The 17,302-nt window shown below is 36.9% G+C and overlaps 1 protein-coding gene across 1 annotated transcript in view; it reads left to right on the forward strand.

Moving 5' to 3' along the window:
- PLXNA2 (plexin A2) overlaps positions 1–17,302 on the forward strand; it is a gene marked incomplete at its 5' end in the record, with an annotated part of 261,184 nt that overhangs the window by 199,943 nt on the left and 43,939 nt on the right. The window contains 4 exons of the mRNA XM_015816987.1: positions 277–420; positions 3,012–3,246; positions 6,823–6,965; positions 9,280–9,548. Coding sequence (XP_015672473.1) covers positions 277–420; positions 3,012–3,246; positions 6,823–6,965; positions 9,280–9,548 — 791 coding nt within the window. The remainder of the gene's footprint in view (positions 1–276; positions 421–3,011; positions 3,247–6,822; positions 6,966–9,279; positions 9,549–17,302) is intronic.

The following is a 17,302-nucleotide window of genomic DNA, read 5'->3' on the forward strand; positions in this document are numbered from 1 at the left end:
ATTGTGATCAATGTAATACTGAATCCCAAACATTTAACACACACACACTAAATATAAATTCAAATACATTAGAGACATAAATGGAAGTTTCCTCTCTCTCAATTGTACAATTTCTTATTCGCAGTTGCAGCTTTTTAAAAATAAGTATGCATCAATGTTTATGATGTGTATGATATGTAGTATATGTGCCACAATGTTGGATATATGTTGAATCATAGAAAAGCTGAGACATTAACTAACGTTTCATAAAACATTGTTTTTTTTGCTTTTCCATAGGGTAAAAATCTGTGTCCACCTGCATCGGGTGGAGCAAAGCTGAATTATACTGTTCTGATTGGAGAAACTCCCTGTGCTGTCACCATCTCTGAGACCCAATTACTTTGTGAACCTCCAAATCTCACCGGGCAACACAAAGTTATGGTGAGCTTCAAAAATCACCATCATGTGTTTGTAACTTGGACATTCATACACATATTATCCAAGCACACACTGGCACCGTATGAATTTTGCATGAGGGTATATAAAGCAGTAATAGTTACAGCAGCTGTAACTCTGAACTGCTCATTGGCAAACACAAAACCCTGCAGCTATTGAAAGACAAAAAGTGCTGTCACACCTTTGAGCCTAACTACTTTTATAGCAGCAAGAGCTTTGGTAGACAGCAGAACATCTCAGTGGGTGCAGAAGTCCCCAGCATACCTTACCTCAGTTCATGCTGATGGAAGCTATAGTTGAAGGCAAAATCAGCTTGTAAGAGAAAATTACCCTGGATATTTTGCAGAACAAATGAGATATGTCTTTATTTGTGAGATGTATATCCCATCTCTTCTCCAATAACTTAAGGTGAAATACAGAAATTCCCCAAATTTCTCTGTAACAGCAAATGTGAGATAAGATGGGTTGAAAAAGTAGCCTGCTTAAAAACACCCAATTAACTTCTTTTTCTTTCTCTTTCTTTCTTTCTTTCTTTCTTTCTTTCTTTCTTTCTTTCTTTCTTTCTTTCTTTCTTTCTTTCTTTCTTTCTTTCTTTCTTTCTTTCTTTCTTGGCTAACAGTAGACTAGAAGTAAAGTAGAGTCTCCCCACCTCTATGATAAGACCTTAAGCAACAGATCACACAAGGGGAAAAAAGTTAAAAGCTGAAGAATATTACTAATATAGCTACAGAGCTTTTTTTTGGGGGGGGGGAGATCTTTAAGCTCTCCAGCACCAAAGATATCAGCAGATCCAAATGGTCTCACTTTCATATTGGCTCATTTTAATGATGGCTTGCATGGAGTTCTCTTCATATTTAGAAGTTCAAAAAATAAAGTCTATTCCAAACTGAGCTAAACTGTGGTGACCTCTTGGACAGATTTGCATTGTTTCCTTAGCAATATGGTTTGTTATGGCCTTCTACTGGAAAGTTTAACTTCTAATTTGGGCTTGTGAGTGAATAGGTTTCATTTCAATAGCTGGTCTTATTCATTTCAACAAAAATGTCAGAAAAGATTATGGCACAACTGGTGCTGAAGTTTGTTGTAGAGATAGATCAGGAATATATGGTTGCTTGGTACCGAAGGCTATGCTGTGCCATGCATACTCTATTTGCTTAAGCCAGGGGTAGGCAACCTTGGCTCTTTTATGACTCGTGGACTTCAACTCCCAGAATTCCTGAGCCAGCCATGGCTGGCTCAGGAATTCTGGGAGTTGAAGTCCACGAGTCATAAAAGAGCCAAGGTTGCCTACCCCTGGCTTAAGCACTTATTATTCACACCATTTACATGCAATGCAACATTGCTGTGAGGGGGCATACTTATCTTGTTCTCAATGATTTTGCTGTTGATTGCTAGTTTCCTCATTACCATCAATATAGTCAAGAGCCATGGGTTAGATTGTTCCTTTAAAGGCACTTCTGGCATTGCACATTTGCAGGTGAATGCTTTTCTTGAGTTTAGTGACTTGTCTGCTTTTAAAACTGTGAGAACTTTACAAGAATTGTCATTTTTTAGAATCCATTTGAAGTCATTTCATATCTCCAAAATGATGTCTGGTTGTAATTAATCACGCATGATTTTTTTTCTGTTTTTGCCACTGATAGTCTAATGTGAACATCCTTAGATTACTTTATAAAGCACATATTTTTTTTCATAAAAAAATAAGAGTCAGTCTTCACATCATTTGTCTAATACTATGATTTATATGATATCATAAGCACTAGATGACGTCCAAGGGCCCTTCCAACTTTATTATTATTATTATTATTATTATTATTATTATTATTATTATTATTATTATTATTATTATTATTACTATTACTATTACTATTACTATTATACCAAACACCTATAAAGTGCACATCAGTTTATTCTTTGGCAGTCCTAACTCCCTCAGTTTTCCCCTTCCATTTCTTCTTTTGTTCTTTCCTTGCCTTCTATACTTTCCCTTTTCATTCCTTTGTGAATGAAATCCTTATTCTCTTATATTCATGGTTTATAAAAGAAAGCTGCAAACTTATGTTATGAAAGTCAAATGAAGATATCATGTAATCAAAGGAATGTGGGAGATAGTGCAAGGATAACAGATATGTTGTAACTCAAAGGCTCTTCTATATTTCAAGAAGGATGTGACCTTCCTTTCTATGGGGATGTTACTTGCAAGGACTTATCTACAACTTAGCAAATCAGTAGATTTCTATGACTTTTAAAAGTGTATTTAGCATTTTGGGAATGATTTCCAGAACAGCAGTAATATGTCAGTGCCTAAAACTATACATTTCTTTTTTAAAAAAAAAATAAAAAATCAGCTCCTGGACAAAAATGAGCAGTTTTCATCCATGCATTAACTCCCAAGTAGACAAATAGAAGGACTTATACAGGAGAAGTGTTCCTTTTCATTGCCGGTCCTATTCCCAGCATTCTTACTAGCACATTTTGTGATGTAAATGTCATCTTTCTAAGTGACTGTTTTTATTCCAAATTAATCTCTGTACACACTGTAATGTAATCTTCTGTTGATTGTTTTTGATGGTTAGGTGCATGTAGGTGGCATCATTTTCTCACCTGGCTCAGTGAATGTGATCTCAGACAGCCTGCTGACTTTGCCTGCTATTGTCAGTATTGCAGCAGGAGGCAGTCTTCTTCTCATCATAGTCATCATAGTCCTCATTGCCTACAAGCGCAAGTCACGTGAAAATGATCTCACGCTCAAGAGACTTCAGATGCAGATGGACAACCTCGAGTCTCGGGTAGCCCTTGAATGCAAAGAAGGTCAGTATCGCTCCCTAATTTCAAATAAGATGTCCTCTAAAATATGCAGTCCATTCAGGCTTGGAACGACTTGGTTTCACTGTTGATGGACATTATTTGTACTTTCACTATGAAAGAAAGTGAGTCATAGTGAGAGAAAGTGAATTTTAGGTGAGAGAACCCATCAGAATCATGAAGAGCATGTTTAAATTCTTAATACAAGAAAAATTCTGCCAATTTTGCTGTAAAATGTCCAAAATATTATAGTATAATAATATAATACAATGCATGACAAATTGCTAGTATGTTTGTTTTAGGGTCTCAAACAAGTTATATCATCTAAGCTGATTGGTACCTGACCATTGTAATAAAGTTAATTTCTAAAGATCTATTACTGTTCATCCTCCTTGGTTAGTCATAAAATAGGTCCTGAAGAATGTTACTTCATGCATATATGGATACAGAATATGCATAATTATGCCAATACATGCATGCTCACACCACATGCACATGCCCCCCACACACACACATACATAGGCATTTTTAATGGACAACTGTTTAGCATCTAAGCCCTGGTGATGCAGGATTACAATGCAGTATTTAGGCTAAATTCTTCCCACAGCCTTGAGTTCAATCCTGACTGGCTCAAGGTAGACTCCCCCTTGCATCATTCTAAGGTCAGTAAAATGAGGACCCAGATTGTTGGAGGCAATATGCTGACATCGTAAACTGCTCAGAGAGTGATGTAAAGCACTATGGAGAGGTATATAAGTCTATGTATTATTACTATTGCTATTGCTACTTAGTTCCTATTATCAGTTAAGTATAGCATTGACAAATGGCCATGTCCTTTAATTTCTTATTACCTTTTATCAACCCAATAAGAGTTATTGCATAGTACATATCTGTCTCAATGTCACTGGCTCAAAGAATAAATCCATTTCAGTCATTGTATTTAACCTATGTAAAAGGCATGCGTACTTTGTTTACTTATTTATTTATTTTGAATCTTCATTCGCATAAACATATACAATACACACAACTCTATCTGGTTTGCCTAATATAACTTTTCTCCATTCATTGAACACATCTCCAATAGTGAGCAGTCCAAGTGTAGTTTCCATGGTAACTGCCTTCTGCTAACCTATTTCCTTTGATCCAGTATGAATTTAACAGGGCTTGAGCCCCACATACAGCTGTCAAATAAACATTTGGTCAATCTCTCTCAAACACACATATAGTTGTAAAATGCCCTTTTTTACAGCCAGAGAAGCTTGGAATTTTTCCCATGAGTGTCTGTATGTGTTGGAAGACAGTAAAAAGTATATTAAATGCAGAGACATCCTTTGCTTGACTAATGTGTGGAGAACAGGATTAGCACTTGATCCTATTTCAGCAAGATGTATAAAATTTGTCGGTGCCAGGTCATTAGGCTTGGCAATCTGTGAATCTTTTTCTGAAGGCATTTCATGGGAAGTTAAGGAAAGCCAGGATCCTTTGCAATCACAAGATGCTGGAACCAGGCTGTAAAATAATTTGTACATCTTGGTGTAAAAATCAAGAAGCTTAGAATATGAAATACTGTTACAACCACCTGGCTGGAAAAAAAAACAGATCAACTGGTTGAAATGCAGACGGCATAAAGCAAAGGCAGATAGAAGGTAAATTGAGTTGACTGATTTACCATAGATAAGCACAGACTGAAAAGTCTCAATTATTTAACTACAGCATCAAACAAAAGGTCCTTTTGCCTGTTGCCTTTTTGAATTTTCTGAAACAGCTTTTTTTGATATTGGAATGTGTCACTATATGTTAATAGATTAGATAGTGTGACTCATATGTATGCATGTATACACACACACACACACACACACACACACAGAGCTGAATAGTGTACTGATCCTTGGTCAAAAAAACCTCCAATGTTTCATCTTCCTACCTCAAAATGTGAGAGTGACATGAACTAAGAGAGTCCTGCTGGCTCAGACATCAGCCAGGTCCACACCAGATGTTGAGCCAGGACAATCCAATGATAAGTGGGCTACTGGAATAAACCATGAGACAAGAAAATCTGGAATCAAAGGAATGTTACTATAACAGTAGATACAATGAGAGGATATATATGAAATGTATGAGTGAACAATGGATGGACAGAAGAACTACATCCACACTAACTGAGAAACAGCGAGTTAACCAGCGTGTCAACATAGTGAAGAGGAAACTGCTCTCACAACTTCAGATAGAACAAATACATGAATGAAGGCAAATATACGTGTCCCAGGATTATGTTGCAAAATCCAATCTGGGTCGGTCACTGGGATCAGAGGTTTTGGCTTCCAAGCTTTTGGACTCATGCTGGAGCCCATCTTCAGGGAACTTCTCTCTAGCACTAGAGAGAAGTTCCTTGAAGATGGAGTACAGCATGAGTCCAAAAGCTTGGAAGACAAAACCTGTGGTCCTGGTGAACAACCCAGATGGGATCCTGCAGAATTAAGAAGACCCTGAAGCACAAGAAGATGTTCAGCCAACACCTGAAGCTGAAATGTCACTGCTACTGCTTCCATTATTGAACACAGATGCTGACATGAAGCTGATACGATATATATGGTAAACTCCAACACCTTCTAAAAAACAGCATTAGAGCCCTCTGTCTAGAAGAGTGCCATGCTAGGAGTAGCTAAGATACTGTGTAGAACCCACAGACTTCCAGGCCTCCCTCTCTCTCTCTCTCTCTCTCTCTCTCTCTCTCTCTCTCTCTCTCTCTCTCTCTCTCTCTCTCTCTCTCTCTCTCTCTCTCACACACACACACACACACACACACATAGGTAGGTAGGATGCAAATAAGATAGATTTTCACATTCAGCAGTAAGATTTCAACATTCCATTTCACAGGTTAATTTTCATAGTGCCATGACGTCTCCAGAACAATATATTAGAAGGTTGAATAATCGCCATGTGTGCACAGTATTTGTACAAATCTTCATCTTGAGAAAAAGCAGTTGGACAAGTGCTACATGTGTGCTATCCTTATATACATTGCCCTACTGTTACAATTGAACTACATCAGTTTCCATGCCCTCCCACTAAGTACATCAGGAGAATCTTCTGTTAGGTCCATGAATCTTATTATAGTTTTGAATCTCAATTAAAAAGCATAATTTTCTTCCCTGACCCTAGATAAGCTATAAAACATGGGGATATCTTCCTTCTGCTAGCTACATCAAAAGGACATGAGGAATAGAGGGGTTGAGTAAGTGAGAGAGTAAAAAAGCCACACAGACTGATTTAAAAATAGGATCTTTATTTTTATCTAGTGCCTTCCAAGGCATTTTCAGTGCTTACATACAAGGTGTGAACAGAATACAAATTAGGAAGTGTGTTTTGTTTCAGCATCTGTTCTTTGCATTGTGCTCTTTCTCTCTCATACTGAGAAAGTGGCTCCCTGCTTCAGGGCATGTCTTGGTGGCACAGAGAGGTCTGGAGTAAACAAGCTTCCTGAGTTGGCTCATTTGTAGACCTTGATTGTTTGTATCTCAGCCTCCATTCCCAGAGCGGGTCTCTTGATTGCCTGTCTTTCTCACTCCCTTTCCCTAATAGCTTTTGCAGAGCTGCAGACAGACATCAATGAGTTAACCAGTGACCTGGACCGCTCTGGGATCCCGTATCTTGATTATCGCACATATGCCATGAGAGTTCTCTTCCCTGGCATTGAAGATCACCCTGTCCTGCGTGAACTAGAGGTAATGGAGTAGCCGTATGTTCTCTCTATCTCAATCTCATCAGGTAACTGGTGAATCTCAAGGTCCTTTCTGAGAAGCTCGATTAAAATCCACATAGCTGTGAAAGCACCTTTCCACCTCCCACGCTGAATCATATTAGAAGTGTTGGGATAAGCACAATGAATACTGACATTCATTATAACATAAACCTTGCATTTTATATATATTTACACACAGTTTGTTTTCTTTTGATTGCCTTTGTGTAGCTGCTGCCCTGACATTTTTTTCTTTCTCTATTGCTAAAACTCCATGACTAGTCCTCCATGACCGACAGCAAAGAAGCTGCATTTATTACCGATGACTGCCTAAATTCTCTTTGAGTTCTCCCTTTGTGCAAAAAAAGCCAAAGGGGAGCTTGGGAAATCCATTCTCTGCTTTGCCTAGAGGAATAAGCCTCCCGTTTTTGCAAAGGAGCTTTTCTGCATCTTGTCCTCCACTTGGCAAAGCTTTTGTGCACGAGAAAGACCTTGGTCACATCACTTCAGTTTTGTCTATATTGTATGCTGAATTGACTAAGTATATCACCAGGCATCCCAATTTTTTTCATGTTGTTAAAGCAATGGCAGGAGCAGATGGGACCCATTATTCTGTATGAAAATGCTGCTGCTGACATTTGACCATGGAAAAACAATGAAGGGGAAACTCCATCAGAAACATTTTTACACATTCATTACAAACACGGCATGTGTGAGAGTAATAACATGGGAATACCCATGCCTCAATAAGCCACCAGGGTGCCTGTGAAAATAGCTTTTCATTTTTGCTGCTGATGGCTCTTGAAAAGACATTTCCCATTTCACTGCTCTCTTTGTCTGAAAAGCTAGAACGCCTTATTTTCTCCAGATTAAAGCTAGAGCTTTAATCAACTTTTCCAGTAAAAACTGATTGACTAATTTATTACAGGAGAAAGTATGGAACTCTAGTTTCTTTTAACCATATAGCTTGCAAAGAAGGGATGCCTCATGATAGAACAAATTCACCATCTGCATTCTTTTAAGGAAAGCTACAGTGTCCTACCTATTGTGAGTAAGTATATCAATTATTGTAGGAAGTCCTTCTCTAAGGGTATAATTAAAATAAACTGGGCAGGTACTGTAGCTGAAGGGGCAATATGTAACCCAAGGCTGGGGGATCAAAATTTAAATACAAAAGCACCATTATTTATATTTAGTTTAGTAAATTTGTTTCACTTTTTTCACTTCTTTTGCAAAGGTTTATGTTTTTTTGTATTTTAAAGTTATTTAGGTTACCATCAAATGAAGTTTGTTGCTTTCCTTATTTTTTAATACACATGCAAAGAAGAAATTAATTGAACTATTTATATGGGTATATCAAAATTATACCTGGGAATGCTAGTGTTTACATCATCTATCACTCCTTGCTTTCTCTGGTACATATAGAAAATAGGAAATAAAACTGATGGTTGAAACTGATTTTGCCATTCCCCAAAAAACTAGAATAATGATCAATGTATCACCAATTCCACTGCTGCTTAGTTATATAATATAAATAAGTTGAAAATGTAAGTCAGTGAGAATTTTTTAAAATAACTACTTATATTGTTTTATTATTGTGAATTACAATGCATAACTTACATCCAGGACTATTGGAAAAGCGTGTTTATGTGTGCATGTATTAGAGCTTCACAGTGTAAGAGTCTAAATCAGTACCATGCCTATGTAAATGCCATTTCTGTGGGGTAGCTCACAATTCAAGAATATTTTGTTTTAAATGTGCAACACAAACAATATAATATTGTAAAAATCATTACTTTCAAAAACACTTCGAATTTTAAATTATTTTAACTGAATGCTTTAAAGAATTTTTAAACAAACACAAAAATGTATTTGAAAATAATTAAAAATAGAATACAAGTGAGTAAACAAAGATTTTTAAATGTCATGGTTTGCTTTCTAATATATCATTAACGAGTTGTAAATAATTAAATATATTTTGTAAATTATGTCATGTTAAATGATTAAGAGTCGCTATTAAACTAAAAGTGAATACATATCAAGAACGATGGTCAACACAATATAAATCACTCAATGGAATTATAGCTATAATAAATTCATACATTCATATTACTAAGAATCTATTCTGATTTAAGTATCTCGTAAAGTTGAGATATGGATTCTATGCATGGATAAAGCCAAATTTTGGATGTAGTATCAATCCATGTATTTTATTATAGTATTAATGTTTTCCAGTTTAGTTGATCTCCGTGCCACATTTACTTTTAGGGTACAAAGTTAACACTTGTGAAATTTTATAGGTCCAAGGGAATGGACAGCAGAACGTTGAAAAAGCCCTGAAGCTCTTTGCCCAGCTCCTCAACAATAAGGTTTTTTTGTTGACATTTATCCGTACCCTGGAATTACAGCGAAGTTTTTCCATGCGTGACCGTGGCAATGTGGCTTCCCTCATCATGACAGGACTTCAAGGAAAGCTAGAATATGCCACTGATGTCCTCAAGCAGTTGTTGTCTGACCTGATTGAGAAGAACCTGGAGAACAAAAACCACCCTAAGTTGCTCCTGCGCAGGTAAGAATGGAAAATTTGGAACTTTGCACAAGAAGACTGTAGTTTCAGAGCAAAAGTGGTCATTTACATGAGCGTGAGCTTTGGGATGAGGATGTGATTGCTCCCCCAGATTCATTTAGCAAGCATAATTGTGAAAGGATACCTACCAAGAGCTGCAAGATTCTATGAGGTTACTATTTCAGTTTGCATCTAGGAAATCTCGTGCCTTAGTTAGAATGCTTGATATTCCTGCCACTGTTCTTCTTTCCCACGGACTGCTCAGAAATTAGCATTTGACTGGTGTTTTTTGTTGTCCAAGAAAAGATAAAGAGGATGATTCAACTGTAAATCTAATATTGCAGTGAGCAGAGTGAGCAGAGCAAAGCTAGAGTAACAACTTATATTAGAGCTGGCCAGCAGGAAACAGGCAGGTGTTATATAACTCAGTATTATAGTTATTGTAGATAGTGATTTGGTTGAACTAGAAAATTCTTCTGTTCATCTTTTGTCAAAAGTTAATACTATGGATCATTTTTCCTGTTTGGAAGGCATGTGACATTGGAACATAAATAAGAGAATTTGCTGAATTTAATGAAGAGCTGTAGTGGTGCAGTGGTTAGAATGCAGTATTGCGAGCTAATTCTACCGACTGCCAGCAGTTTGATCCTGACTGGCTCAAGGTTGACTCATTCTTTCATCCTTCTGAGGTCGGTAAAATAAGGACCCAGATTGTTGGGGGCAATATGCTGACTCTGTGAACCACTTAGAGAGGGCTGTAAAGCACTGTGAAGCAGTATATAAATCTAAGTACTATTGCTGCTTACATAACTAAGTAACAAATTCCATGTTAGTTTTATTAATGAATATTCACAATGCAAAGATCTATGTTAATTTATCTGCTAATCAGTGAATCATAATACCATACCAATTTCTATATCATATCATATTTTATGATGCTACCCTAATATAACTAGTATTGGGCCAGAAAAGTGCAGTATTTAACTATAAATTCAGATATGTGCCATTCCTAGTATTCAGGAAGTATTTGGATTGCAATCCAAATAACTCTTGTAATATTCAGTTATGTCAGCCTTTATAGGATAGCTACTATATGGAGTCTATAGGGGAAAGTTTTAAAAACCAACAACAGAGCATCTCTTGGTTTTCATGATTCAAAAACTATTCTTCCTATGTATTATACTCACGGCCAGCTTTAGCCCAAGACTCAATAAGAACTAACCTATGGATTCTAACAACACAAATGTTTGACATAAAGGAACTGTTGCCATCAGTCAATTTGACTTAGTATGCCATACACATTTGAGATGATATTGATTTTATTATAGCTAAATTTTATTATAGTGGGATATAATAGTTAAATGGGATATAATGGTTAAGCTACTGGACTGGATGAGGACAGGACCTATATCTCCATAGAATCTCCCTGGGTGACTTCAGGCCAGTCATAATGAAGTTATGAATTACAGTTCATAGCTTCAGTGAAGATGCCTTTATCCTGCAGTGGATTAATTTGATCTTATAATATTTGTAATTAGATGGAGAGTTCATGTTTTTATACACACAAACATATGGACTGTTTCAAAACTATGGTCATCTTCTTCCAATCCAGCTTCCCTTAATATATATTTGGCATACAACATTGTCTCATTATTTGCCAACCTGAAACAGGTCTATTTCAGTGTTTTCTATTTTCAGTGACATCCTGACCTGAATATACATTTTTCAAGAGGACAGTAAGGTGTTCTGGATTCCCATTTTTCTGAGCACTTTCCATAGTTTAACATGAGTAACACAAATATAGGATATTAATCTCCCCTAATTATGCTATCTCTGAAGTTTATAAGCATTTGAATGAGGTAATCTATTTAGAGGGAAATCTGTTTTTCCATCCAGAATCATTTCAGAATGAGAACTTATCTATACTTTATAAATACTAACAAAAAATATTTCTTTTTCAGTTCCTGTAATCAGACAATAAAGGGGAGGGAATTTTCAATCTAGTAAGACCACCATATGCCTATGGGACTTCCTGCTTTTGTAATTGCTGTTTCATACCACCTTTGGTGTCTCAGAAATTGAGCTGGAGATGCTTACAGGAGCTTTTCACCTGACCTACACCAGAAAGTTCTTGAAGGTTTCTCTGTTGTCAAGGAACAGCTCCACAAGGGGTGACCCTAGGTGACAGTAATAAGTAAGAATATGTGGTTGAGGTTTTGACAGTTTGACAATTTAAATGCATTGTTCACTTCAGCAAACTGACCCTGACCTGCAAAAACATTAGCCATATTATTCTACATTTTCCAGATGTCAGTTTTTTATTCCCAGTTCATTCCATTTCTACCTTACCTGATATGTTAGTAAGAGTCTGCCTTCCACCACCACTACCACTCTCTCAAAAACTAGTTACTATGAACAGATAAGTAATCAGATGACCCAAAATTCTGAGATTTTTTTTAAAAAAATAGATCCTTACATGCATTTCAGCATACCCAATTCTTGCAAGCCATTGAGAATACATTTTAAACCTTATTTAGGTTTCTTTTTGTTAAACAAAATAGCTATGCATTGTAAAGTCACTGAAGGTGGCATAATGTATATGGTGGGAAAATGTCCAGTTTCTCTTTTTCCCTCCAACATCCTGTCTAAATGAGTGTCAGAAGTGGGCAACTACCACTGCTTTTTTATCAGCATACTCCTACCTCTATTTACAGCATCCTCCATTTTAATTTTTAAGGCAGCAGTAGAAAAGAGACAAAACCCTATAAAATGTATGGGGATGTTGTGTGTTGCTATAGCGCTTCTCAGCTATTCAAGAGAGATATAATGGAGGCAATCATTTTCTTTTATTCAATTGAAGGTCCTGATGTAACCACCCATGAAATCATACAATAAAATTAACCCCTTGTTACTCAGGACAGGAATGGGAAATGAATTGGCAGTTCAAGCCACTGATGGAAAGTTGCATTTTTCTTCAAGCCAGAAGCTCTATATAGCACAACTGGGACATTATGCTATATTGGCCACTGAGCCTTAAGGCAAGGCAATTCTAGAGTATATGAGATGAATACCTCACTTTCCAAGATGCAAGTCTTTTTTCTTCACATGGGAGGTAAAAGCACAGAAGAACCATCTGTCTTAGCAATGCCATGAAGTTACACAGGGCCTTAGGTCACAGACATACTCAGATACTTATCCCTACTTCCTATGGCCACTAATTCCACCTTTCTCCAGCCTACTTCATCTTTTGTTAGGACTGTCAAAATGAAGAGAACAAGATGAAGGACAAGTATACTGGAAAACATGTTTCCTCAGGAATTAGAAATGGACAGGAGATTAATCTGAGGGGAGATTCAGGTCAAGGATTCAGTACACCTAATTTATCTGAATCTTAGAAGGAACATAGTCTTTATGACAAAGCCATTTCATATTATGTTATGTTGCTTTGGTTGCTTCGCATAAAACAACAGCACATAGGCAAATCTTTTCAGTCAGCAATAAAGTTTTATATTTGTATCCAAGTAGCGATAACCCTAAAAGACAGATTTTGATCAATACATATAGTCCCTACCGTGTTTCCCCAAAAATAAGACCCTTATTGTTTTTCCTCCAAAAGGGGCACCAGGTCTTATTTTGGGGGGGATGTTTTTTCCTCTGTTTCACCTCGAAGTGGCAGCACTGACATCTGTCCCCCCAGCCATCCCACTTCTGTGGCCACTTGCTACCACTCACGCGTATCATCCCTGATCTCCATTTCGCTATCAGAGGCCTTTAGGAAAGACCTCTGCAGCTGAGATTGGAGCTCTGGACTGACGCATGCGACACCCCCCTGGCCTGCATTTCACCATCAGAGGCCTTCAGGAAAGGCCTCTGCAGCCAAGAACTGAGTCCCGGCCTCCAGGGGCCACAAAGTGGGCTGGTGATGTGAGGGAGGTATCAGGGTATGGGAGGCCTGGCCGCAACGGTAAGCAGGTATGGGGTGCCTGGGGCAGCTCCACCCCGCCACCCCCACCCTAGCTTGATTTTTAGGCATGCGCCTCACCCCAAAACTAAGCCTTATTTTTGGGATAGAGCATATATTAACCCCACCCCCAAAATCAAACTACAGCTTATTTTGGGGGTAGTCTTATTTTCATGGAAACACGGTATTATTCCAAGGAAAGTTTGGGATATTTTTAAAAGTCTATTTGCCAGGGCAGTGGCAATGTGCTATGTAATACTCTCAGGTTTACCTCAGTGTGTTCTTGTCACTTTGAAGTCCGGTTACATTGTGATATGAGAAAGATATAAATGACAGTAAAGCAGAGAAAATGTTGTTATTGTTTCATAATATTTTTGTCTAATTTAATAAATTAAGTTTGGCCCTGAGAGAAGGATTCCGATATTCATCCAAGAGTTGTAGATTTGCACAGAAGGTATAAGTAAGAGTATTGTATGTGCTTTAAAGAAATGCACATTAGGAATAGGTTTTAAGATCACATTTTGAAGCTGCATTGTAGTGTTTTTTAGAATTAATTATTTTACTATGGAAATAGGAACACTAAAGCATATTCTATTTTAGATTTTTTATATATATAAGAATAAGTGCTTCTATTTCCTATCTGGTGCTTTAGCACTAACCCTGGAATTGAGGAAGTGTTCCCAAGTAGAAAGATGCAATGTAGCAACAAGACATAATCTTATTGTGATATTGCTTACTCTGCAATTCTGCTAGGTTTGTCTTTTCCATCTGCCATTGAAATGCATCAGGGACATGAGTGGGCCCACAACAAACAGAAATGCAGATGATAACTAGACACAATTTCCTTTCCAAATATACATCTGTATATTTGTAGTATAGTTTGGCTGTTACTTGCTTAGAAATATGACCTGCATATCTGCCTAGGATAATGAGATGATGTCAAAGTTAAGAACAAATGACCAGTGGCCTTATCACAGTCAGCTGGCTAACAGAATTGCTTGCTTCTGTTTTCTCTCAGAACATATCTAATCCCACTCTCCCAAGGCAAAACTGTCTTGGCTCTCCCCCTTGATGCCATTGAGTCCCAGCACTGCCACCCCAATCTTGGTGACCAAAAAAACAAAACAGACACAGAGAAAAATGAGTAGTTTTCATTTAAAATAATTTGTTGCCTAATATAGATAAACTGTTCTAGACTTCCCGTGCCATAATTATACTGCTGTAAATATCACTTAGAACTATATCACTTAGGGAATATAAATCAGGTGTATTTTTGCTTAATTTTAACTTACTTTATAAAAGCTTAAGAAACAAAAGAAGCATGATGGCATGGAAAACCATAGGTTTGCTATTTTAATTTCCACCTACATAGTATTAAACTTATTGGGGGCTTGACATCATTACCTGAATTCTTTAGATATGCACATAACTTCTTTGGATATGTTTAACTTAATAAAACTTTAATTAACTGGATTTATGTAACAGTCTAAGCCAAAATGAGATAATTTTTCAGTGTATATAAATATGTGTAGCTTCATAAGACACACATGATTCTATAAAAAGCTATTTGTACAGCTGCTGTGAGTATATCATTTTAAAGCACCAGCTTATAAAAATATTAGGCAAGAAATTACATTCTGGACATTTGGACTGTGCCCATACTTACACTCCTCTGCTAGCCTGCTTTCTTTCTTGCAGCCATTTACTTTGACTGCTAGATAGATTCAGGAAGTCAAGTGTATCTGTTCAAATTTCACAGAGAAATTTCTGAAAATTGATTCCCTTTAAGTTACGCAAATTCAAATTTAAAAAAATAATGAAAGAAGATATACTGGTTTTGTTCTAGACTTAAAAATCAACAGAACAAAATCTTGACCATTCTAAATTCCATGTAGAAAATAAAAATATTGCTTGTCAGAAGTTAAATAAATCTCTTGCAGTAAAGGAATTCCATTTATACAGTGTCAAAAATAAAATATCATGGGGTAATTTTCCAAACATCTGAAACCTCAAATCTCTATTGGGACTATGTATCCCAGCTATAGATAGCTCTGAACTATACAAACTATTTTAATCAAGGTGTATTGCTCCTTCTAGTTGCTGTTATTTAGAGCTAAGGTTCACATTTAGTAATTGTATACAGGTCGTCCTGGATTAATTCTCAATCACATAGTGACCATTCAAAATTATGACTGACCTGAAAAAAGGGAATTACAATCTGGATTTGAAGTTCCAATAGTTGAGCCCTCTCCATGTCACATGACTGAATATCAGGCAATATGGCCACATTTTATCCGTTTTGCACTTATTTCCAGTTTTTGACAAAATCACACCCTTAATAAACTATTGGTTTGCTTAATGACCTTGATGTTTCCTTAATGATGACCACTGCACTGAATTCTGATCAGCTTTGCAAGAATTTATAGAATGTAATTTTGAAAGTAAAAAATGTATTTTAAATATTGCAATAGGGATTGGTCTATGACAAAATATGGAGTGATTCAATGATTAGCATAGATGAGAACTGAAATCAGCAGATTTAATCATTCTTGTCTATGGAGGTACTTCTCATTCGGTCATATTCTCCTTTACATCAGTTTGCCGTCATGGTTCCAACAGATGAAACTCTTCAAAAGAACTTCAAGGCATTGTTTACCTTAAAGAATCTTTTATTCAAGAAACAAAGTATCGGCACTACATAGTTGAAACCAAAAACTAAATTCCCCTCCCCTGGACACAAAGTAACAAAGCACAATTCCCTCCTTCAATAAACAATCATAAATCACATTCCCCAATTAACTTGAAGCATGCTTTCTCCCCAGCTTTCCAGCCCGCCAAAACTCTATCAACTGTGGGCCCAATGTCCTTGGGTTCCCACGACTGAGTTATTATTGTTATGACTAACTGGATTCTCATCCACATTCCCTCCTCCCAGCATCAACTAAGTCTAAAAGCAATAGAGTAAAATGGCTGCAATTCCATCTGTTGTCAAGCAAGAACATCCAATGTTAGCAGCGTTGACATTTGCAGCTTGTTGCATTTCACAAACTTGTGTTTTTTCTGAACAATGTAGTGCCCTTAACAGTATACTAATCTTCACATTTTTCCTCCTGTAATATTAACTTTGATGGATGGCATCCTGTTAAGGTGAAAAGGGGCAAGCATGAGATATGATAAAACCACAATAGCAACCTCAAAAAGGTTAATGAATAGTAGCACTTAATCATAAGACAAGGCTGTGATAAAAGGAGAAAAGCATAGGAAAGAGCACAACAACCTAAAGGCTTGTTTTACTCCATGAAGATAAAACATTTTAGTCAGAAGGTTACCAATACAGAACTATTTACATGCTGTGGATTGGCAGACTTTTAGAGTTTCCTTTTAAAAATATTCAAAATATTATGATGTGGAAGATTTTATTCTAAGTTAATAATGAACAACCACAAAGGGAAAGATTAGTTTATTTTTGAGCACTCAGATGGAAGTATTTCTACCTGGCACTATGTCTCCATCCATCCCATCTCTCATTACTGTAAGCTTGGGGTAGGGTGGGATTTTAAATGAAAAGCATGTTTGTAGAACAAGAAACAGGCAGTGACAAAACCAGAAAAATTAGTAAAATACAGACTGATTTTTCAGGGATTCCCTAAATCTTGATTTAGTGCTAGTAATTAAAAGGTATCAGGTTTCTGGGAGTGGGCGGGGGGGGGAGAAAGCTGGCTCATCTATAGAGTGAGCTTTGGCCTTTATGAAAATGACTGCCTCTGAATGTGGGAGTGGTGTCCTGTTGTTTTAC

Source organism: Protobothrops mucrosquamatus, unplaced genomic scaffold (genome assembly GCF_001527695.2).
Source record: "Protobothrops mucrosquamatus isolate PMUCROS unplaced genomic scaffold, P.Mucros_1.0 scaffold546, whole genome shotgun sequence".
NCBI classification, from domain to species: Eukaryota; Metazoa; Chordata; class Lepidosauria; order Squamata; family Viperidae; genus Protobothrops; species Protobothrops mucrosquamatus.